Source organism: Sitophilus oryzae, unplaced genomic scaffold (genome assembly GCF_002938485.1).
Source record: "Sitophilus oryzae breed Bouriz unplaced genomic scaffold, Soryzae_2.0 scaffold_243_pilon_pilon, whole genome shotgun sequence".
In the NCBI taxonomy this organism is placed as follows: domain Eukaryota; kingdom Metazoa; phylum Arthropoda; class Insecta; order Coleoptera; family Curculionidae; genus Sitophilus; species Sitophilus oryzae.
The window spans coordinates 3,032-12,230 of record NW_022146800.1 but is presented as its reverse complement, the minus strand read 5'-3'; the positions used below and the strand labels follow the sequence as shown (position 1 = coordinate 12,230).

The following is a 9,199-nucleotide window of genomic DNA, read 5'->3' as shown; positions in this document are numbered from 1 at the left end:
AAGCACTCTGTATATTCTACAATCATTTTAAAATGTGTATCTTAACCCTCCCTACCCAAAAAATTTCAACACAATTTTCTGTCATTTATCTAAAAAGGATGTAAAAGATATGTTTCTACTTATACTTGAAGGTATTTTCGGTTTATTTACTGAGTCATTTTGAATCTGACCGAAAAATATGTTTGGAGAAAGTTTTGCGATTTTTTAAGAGAAATGTTTGGTGGAGTCACTGCAAATTCAAGATAAAATCTTTCTGGTTTATATAACAATAATGAAATATTTTAGTGACTAAGAATTGGGTAGTTATATTTGCGTATAATTATCAATTTAAATAACAATAAGCATCTAAAAATTGGCATGTACTAGAAAAGTTCACTTCCACATTCATAATTTACAGTAGCAATATTGATCCTAGAGGGTACAGTAGTGTTGCCAGTCGCCCGGATTTAGGTAAGTTGTTCCAGACCTCGAAAAATCATTATGCTATCCCGGAAAGCGTCAAATTATAAAATTAAAGAATGTTATAAAGTTCACAAAGTAACGAATACACACTAAATCCTTAATATTATTCTATCACATTTTTCGATTTTGCTTCTTTAATTTATATCTATAGTCCACGATCCCAGAGCGATCTGACATAACTTATTTTCACAAGGATGAAACCTTAAGGCTCTCAGTAGTGTTCTCATGTGCTTTGAATACCGGCGTGTTTGGGGAGTTCGCCCTGTGACGTCTTCGCAGATACAGGATGTGAAAGGTAACTAAAATTAAGAGTTACTTAACTTAAATTTGTATGGTTGATTTTTGTATAAATATTATATAAGTAGTATCAAAAGTATCAGACACTTTCTATGGACAACTTTTATCAGACGATAGCAAATCAAAAAGTGGATCTTTGATAAAGATAGATTTTATCAAAGCTGCACAAAAACTAAATGAATATAACAACCTAGGTTGTTATATTAGATAAAAAAACTATTACGATAAGGTTAACAACTTAATCGATAATGGTCCTTACATAAACTTGAAAAAGAATCCTTTGTCTAAGATGGTAACAGATGTTAAAAACACTTTAAAAGAATCTAACAGCCTTATTGATTTTTCTTTAAAGAAAAAAAATTGCAAGTATCCAATCCCTCATTACCAAAATTGTATGCGCTGCAAAAAATTCATAAACCGGACAAGTCTATGCGCCCAATTGTTTCGGCTGTAGGTTCTCCGACTTATAATTTGGCAAAATGGTTATCAAGAGAGTTCGAAAATTTACCTAATCATGAACCTTCTTTCTCAGTTAAAAATAATATTGAATTCATTAACAAAATTAAAAATATAACATTGCATGAAGGTGAAATTTTTGGTCTCTTTGATGTATCTTCGTTGTTCCCAAGTGTTCCAATTCCACATACTTTAGGCTACTTGAAGGAATTACTGAACGCAATGGTCTCGAGAACAAAACTGTAATTGAATATATTGAGCTTACATCGTTATGTAAGAAACAAAATTGTTTTCTTAATTTAATAACAACTTTTGAACAGCGTGAAGGTACAGCAATGGGTAATCCATTGTCTCCATTTTTGGCTAATTTATTCATGAGCAGGTTTGAAGTGGAGGCTAAGAATCAGTTTGAATATTTTCCAAGAGTATGGTTTAGGTATGTGGATGATATTTTTGCTGTTTTTGACACACATTCAGACACCATAGATAATTTTATTTCTAAATTAAATAATCCAATAGTCGTTTTCCTTCCATTAAATTTACACATGAAATTGAGAACAACGACAGATTACCATTTCTAGATGTATTAGTTAATAGAAATACTAATAATTGCCTGGAATTTGATATTTATAAGAAAAATACCACTACACGCAGATATATCCTAATGAATCATATCATAGTATTGAACATAAAATGGCTAGTTTAAATTTCTTAATTCATAGATTACTTAGTTTTCCACTTTCCAACGAAAGATATAAAATAGAAAGAGATTACATTAGGAATGTAGCTGAGTGTAATGGATATTCTCTTTCACTAGTTGATAAAATAATTAGAAAACGTAGGTATAAGTTAATGATTTCTGATTTGTTTTTTGTGTGATTTATTTTTCACCCCCGGGAAGGGGTGGCACTCACCCCCAGGGTGAAAGCACATATCGCTGCTATGTAACTTTTGTTTCTTACATATTTCTCTATTCACTGTGAAAATTTCACGTCAATCGGTGCGGGTGTCAAGAATTCAGAGGTAATACCCTATTTTTATCATCGCTTACTGGCCTATAATTCAGTTCGAGTAAAACGATCCGTTTTTTCGTCTACACACCAGGTATTACTTGGTAGATACGTTTTGACTGAACAGGCAAGGCTGACAGGTAAAACGTTAAGTGTAGACGAGGCTTTACGAATAAGGTTCTAATAAAAGTGTGAAATAAAGTTCAGTATTTTTTTACAAAATAAATCTTATATTACTTTACTCATACAAAATAAATAGAAATATAACAAATACAATCATGTACAAAAAAAAGATTATGTGCTATCTGATACAGATTTACATATTGTATAGTTCTTTATACGTTGCTATTCAATATATTTGGTCTAGTTAATATAATTATTAAAATTGTTTAAATAATAAATCAGAGCTTTGTTTATATTATGTTAAAATTATTTATATTTATATTTATAAACAAATCCATGTTGAGACACGGTAGTCATTGGCACTGTCCTCTATTATAAACTTTGTTTTTATTTTTAAATAAATTGATATTTATAGACATACATATAAAAATGAGATTGATTTAGTGTCAAAAATTATACTTTCTATTATTTTTAATGTTTGCTTGTAGAATAATTAGACAAACAAAGCACTTTATTCTGCTTCGAAAAATACGTAATAGTTCTATGTCCACGGAATATTAGAACACCCTGTATGATAATTTATGAACTTTCGAACCATAACATCAAAAACAAGATGAAGTAGCAAATAAATAATTAGTTAAAAATAAATTCAAAATTTTCTTTTGACGGTATGTCTGACATCTGATACTATATACAGGGTGATTCATGGTGTTGGTAGGTTAGACATTCATGGGAAATGGATGGTAAGATTTTTTTATTAACTTGAATTCATGTTCCATCAATATAAATTATTATTTTCAGAATTACGGTGTTGCCGTCTCATTTAAAAAGTATTAAGACTTTTTTATTTTATATGAAGAAAGACAAAAAACCAGAGTCGGACTTCATATTATTTTAAATGACAGTTAAATAGTTTTGTTACTGTTAAGGTACCCAAAACAAAAAAAAGTATCAAGTGTGGCATATCATTGTACTCAGGAGACCAAGTTCTTCCAAAACCTGAAATAAAAAATGCAGGTCCGTATTTAAAAAAAATAAGTTTGCTCTCTGTATCTCACAAATTATCAGCTAATTTGAAAATCTAAAATTACTGGTGATAGCTCTAATAAAGTGGCTATGAGAATGTGCAATTAGTTTTTGATTTTCTAAAAAGTAACTGCAATTAACATTTTAAAATAAAATTGATTTTCAAAAAAATCCGTTTTTTCCAAAAACCTGCCAGCAATCCTTGGAAATTTTTAAAACTTTTTGATGGCATCTTGGTGAACATCCTAAAGCGCAACTTTGCCTCAATTTAATCATGTTCGTATTTCCTATTACGGTTACGAGATACCAATGCTCGTACCTCGAATTTTAGCACCCTATAATATGTATACGTATATAAGAATCCAAATTTTCAATAAAATATGTCACCGGTTAGCCACAAATGTCTTACCCCGAATCAACCTGTATAAAAAATTAAACTTTTCTATGAAGTTATTAAATCTTTTAATCCAGCTGTCATAACGAAAATGGGTCCATTTGTTTGTTTTGGTTTGACACTGACATTATTTAATTCTTAAATAAACATTTTCGGTCATCACTGGTTGCTGGTGTTTTTAAGGTTGCATAACTTTGTCAATCCAAGGAACGAATTTTTGAATATTCGTGTACACTCCCGGTAGTTTTTCCCTTCCACAGCCTATTCCCCAGGATACCAGTCCTATAAGGGTTTTTCTTCCATCCACTGAAAGGGTTAAGGGCCCTCCCGAGTCGCCTTGACAGCTATCTCTGCCACCCTAAAGAAAAAAAGTAATACATGATTAAAATAATTTATTAAAAAAAAATAATTCGCCATTTTGTCAAGAAAAATATCTAAAGGAAACCATTCAATTTTATTGATTTAGTGAATACTGACATTACAGGGAATGCAACTAACATTACGCTTGATCCTAACCTTAGACAAGGAAAGAGAGGGGACAGGTAACACGGCAGCTGAAGTGAGGCAAGTTGTCACCACGCGAAATTCTCCAATGGCGTAGCATCAGAAATTAGCTTGTACCTAGACGGTACAAAATATTTATTAAAACGTAAACTAATATATCGTTCATTTTTGAGTAATGCATATACAGTTTTGTATTTTATAGTCTCACCATTATAATATTAGAATATCTAAGTCGATAATGCAAAATTTATTTAACAGTCACAGTGGACTGATTATCAAGACAATTATTTATTTATTAACGAGTGTATAATGTATAATTAAATAAAAAATAATGTAATAACATATGTTTTAAACATGTAATAAATTGCAATAAATATATACCGTATGATCGTGAAAAACGGCGTCTTGCTTGTTTGGAAATGACACTTCATTAAATGAATATTAAAATTTTTCACATTCATTGAGTTCATATGTGAAGTGAATTGACTAGATTCATTATTATACCGTATAATCGAAAAAAAAACGACGTCCAGCTGGCTTAAAAACTTGGGTAAATTACGATCGATGATATTCCCCATATAATCTCTACTATAAATGACATAAAACTATACAAAACGACATCGAAAAGACGGCGTCATGATATTATGAAATGAAGATCGCTGTCATTTTATATGTAAAATTATATGGGGGAATGTCGATCGTCATTTACAAACCAACTGGACGTCGTTTTTTCGACCATACGGTATAATAGTGAATCTAGCCATTCCCCTTCACACTTGCGTACGACGTACGGATTCAATGAATAGTGTAATTTTTAATATTTGTTACCTTCAATCATAAGAATATCCTAATTTTCCACAAAAAATAAACAATTCTAGAAGCTTTGTGCTATTTTATTTATTTTTAAATTTTTATTAATTACTCACTGAAACTATTAGTATACACCTAAATTAGCAAATTTTTTGTCAGAATATTTAAACAAATATATGTAGTAACAAGTAGCCCACCACAAGTTTGTCTACCCCCAGCAAATCTTGGCAGGTAAATTTAAGTTTTATATAACAACCATATATAGATTTTTTTATCACTAGAATTTTTAATTTTTTTATAGTTTACAATTATTTTACGTATTTGATAACAATATTTATACATTTTTTACATGTAAAATATATAAAAAAATGTTTATTGGTGGAAATTGTGGCTTCTGATTATAATTCTACGCCACTGGTGAAATCCTGTCTGAGTAGCAATATTTATAGTTTCAAACATTAATTATAATACAGGATATTGAAAATACTACTTGGAATTATTAAAAATAGTTTGGTTTGGATGTGGTACAAGACATATTAAAAGCATTTTACATATTTTTACTGCTATAATGAAAAAAATGTACATTTTATGACCACATAACAAAAGTTCTGTATCGATTTTTACCTGTGAAATGTAATTCCAGCCACTTTTTTCTCGCCTCGGCCTTTGCAGCCATACGCTGACCATCTCACCGTACTAAACACAGTTTATAAATTTAAAACAAAACAGTTGTCACAAAAAACATAAAAATTCGCTCGGTGTCACCTCGAAATCTTGTCACCAAAGTATGGCCGCCGATCGAATTTTGGCGTCACTAACCGATCATGGGAGAATATGGGTGTTGCCCGTCCCCTCTCTTTCCTTGTCTAAGATCCTAACGATACCCTCTCTGTATGTTCATTTAATGTCAACCCTAAGGATGGTGGATATAAGATAGAGAATAAAATTGCCCCAATCTGTTATTTATCTTTTTTATTTATCTGTTTTACTGTTTTTGTTGTCAGATTTAACCACTACTCGTAAAAATCGAGACAGAATAGTAAAACAGATAGCAAAAACAATAAATGAAACAATAAAAACACTAAAGATGCATAAAAAAGACTAAAATTGACAATACAAGCAGTAAAATAAATACAGTAAAATAGTCAGCAGAATCATTAAACAGCTGACATTTGTGCAAATTGCGCAAATTAAATTACAAGATAGCTTAATAGCCGTAAAAAACTCATTGCAACTTTATTAGAGTATTTTCAAAGGGAAAGCGGTAGTAATGGCCCTTTATGTCCCTTAAGTGATGCTAAAAAGGTGCGTTTTGTTGATTTAAATAATAATTGCTTATATATTTCTTATTAATTTAATTTTGTTTCCTGAAATTTTTTTAGGTCGGCATAATCACGTGACTGAAAGGTTATTTGATATGAACATTTATAGGTGCTTTCATTCCTGTATTTAGTAGTTTTTTACAACTTTATGTACAGGGTGGTCGAAATGGGTCTGTTTTAACAGAGAAACCCTATTTCCTGACTAGATAGTGCAAAACCGACATAGATGTCATGGGCTCGATTTCTGAGACAAGTTTAATGGCGTAAACCGCCTGTTGATATTTTCACTGCCAACTGAGATACGGGGTCTTTTTCAATTTTTTACCATTTGGAAAATTGCCCATAACTTTTGTATTTCGTGGAATTATAAAATTCTGTAAAAACGTTCTTAAGGCAATTTTTTAAGCACAATCCAGTGGTGTAGTCAGTTTTTTTCTATACATGCTCTTTTGTCAGAAATAATAAAAAATATAATTTTTTAAATAGAAATCATAGTTGGCTATGAACTGAAAAAAATGCTGGCGTTTAACCCTTTCCAACGATATAAAGTTATGTGTATTTAATTCTAAGAATGAGAGAAATATTAGATTTTTTATCTTTGTATCGAAGCGGGCCTTGATTTTGTGTAGTTGCCTAATTATTTTTATCACAATTTAATATTCTATATTATTATTTATCTGCATAATGAAAAACTTTTGAAAAGGTAAATCAACATTTCTATATTAGTATTACCAATTACAATTAAAACGATAGGGTTACAAATGAACTATTAAATGGATAATTTAGAGAGAATTGGGTTGGAACAAGGGACCCATATCTTGGCCTCCTAGGTCCTGTGATTTAACTCCTTTCGACTTTTTTATGGGGGACATTATAAAAGATCTTATATATTATAAGGGAAGAGCCATTGGGGCAAGAGAAGAATTGCAGAAGGCTATTAGGCAAGCTTTTGGACTTATTACACCAGTTCGCCTAATAAATCGTCGTAACTCTGTGCGCAAAAGATGTTTATTGTGTATTCAACAAGGAGGTACTCAATTCGAACATCTTTGATTTTCTTAGAAAACTATATTCGTCACTCAAAAAATACGTTTTATTAGTTTTGTTCTTTGTTTATTGTATCGATTTCAGTTGTAATTACTAATACTAATAATTACTATTACTAATAATAATAGAATGTTAATTTACTTTTCCAAAAGTCTTTAATTGTGCAGATAAATAATAATATAGAATATTAAATTGTGATAAAAAATAATTAAACAAATAGGTCAATTCGAAATCAAAGCCCGCTTCGATATTTCTCTCATTCTTAGAAATAGATACCCATAACTTTATATCGTTGGAAAGGGTTAAGCGCCAGCATTTTTTTAAGTTCATAGCCAACTACGATTTCCATTTAAAAAATTATATTTTTTATTATTTCTGACAAAAAGGGCAAGCATAGAAAAAACTGACTACGCCACTGGCTTGTGCTTAAAAAACTGCCTCAACAACGTTTTGACAGAATTTTATTATTCCGCGAAATAAAAAAGTTATAGGCAATTTTCAAAATGGTAAAAAATTCAAAGTTCAGAAAGAAAAAAAAATCAAGATTCAGAAAACTTCAAAGTATCTCTGTTGGCAGTGAAAATATGGTGAAAATATCAACAAGCGGTTTACGCCATTAAAAGTATGTCAGAAATCGAGCCCATGACATCTACGTCAGTTTTACTCTATCTAGTCAGGAAATAGGTTTCCTCTGTTAAAACTAATTTCGACCACTCTGTATAGTAAATAATACCTCTTTATAGCCCGCACATAAAAATACATCGTGTATGATTTCGCGCCGGCCGGCCGATCTGAACCACTTTTGACATCTCTCATTTGGAATCACCTCCACGTCGACTTCTTGGAGGGTTGAAGGTACCGTGGCTTGACCGTGTCTCGTACGACCCCAACCTGCTACAGTTGCCATTTTACCTGGCAGTTTTATCTGTGCAAAAGGGTGTAAACCTTAAATGTACTTCTAAATTTCAGTCCTAAATAAAAATTTTTGGGTGCAAACCGCAACCCTCTAACAAAGCTTCTATCTTGTATACCTTATGTTCCAATTCCACATACTTTAGGCTACTTAAAGAATTACTGAACGCAAATGGTCTCGACAACAAAACTGTGACTGAATATATTGAGCTTACATCGTTATGTATGAAACAAAATTGTTTTCAATTTAATAACAACTTCTTTGAACAGCGGGAAGGTACAGCAATGGGTAATCCATTGTCTCCATTTTTGGCTAATTTATTCATGAGCAGGTTTGAAGTGGTGGCTAAGAATCAGTTTGAGTATTTTACAAGAGTATGGTTTAGGTATGTGGATGATATTTTTGCTGTTTTTAACAAACATTCAGACACCATAGATAATTTTATTTCTAAGTTAAATAATCGTTTTCCTTCCATTAAATTTACACATGAAATTGACAACAACGACAGATTACCATTTCTAGATGTATTAGTTATTAGAAATACTAATAATTGCCTGGAATTTGATATCTATAGGAAAAATACCACTACACGCAGATATATTCCTAATGAATCATATCATAGTATTGAACATAAAATGGCTAGTTTAAATTTTTTAGTTCATAGATTACTTAGTTTTCCACTTTCCAACGAAAGATATGAAATAGAAAGAGATTACATTAGGAATGTAGCTGAGTGTAATGGATATTCTCCTTCACTAGTAGATAAAATAATTAGAAAACGTAGGTATAGGTTAATGATTTTTGAAAATTCGACTTTTCAAGTGGAGAAAGATAC

General features: G+C 31.0%; 1 protein-coding gene across 1 annotated transcript; it reads right to left on the bottom strand.

Annotated features, from left to right (window-relative positions):
- Positions 1-3,901: 3,901 nt before the first annotated feature.
- On the bottom strand, positions 3,902-8,376 carry LOC115884402 (serine proteinase stubble-like; the record flags this gene model as incomplete). The annotated part of the gene is made up of 2 exons (XM_030902961.1): positions 3,902-4,126; positions 8,185-8,376. Coding segments are annotated over 2 exons (372 nt in total), but the record flags the coding sequence as incomplete, so codon positions are not given.
- Positions 8,377-9,199: the final 823 nt, after the last annotated feature.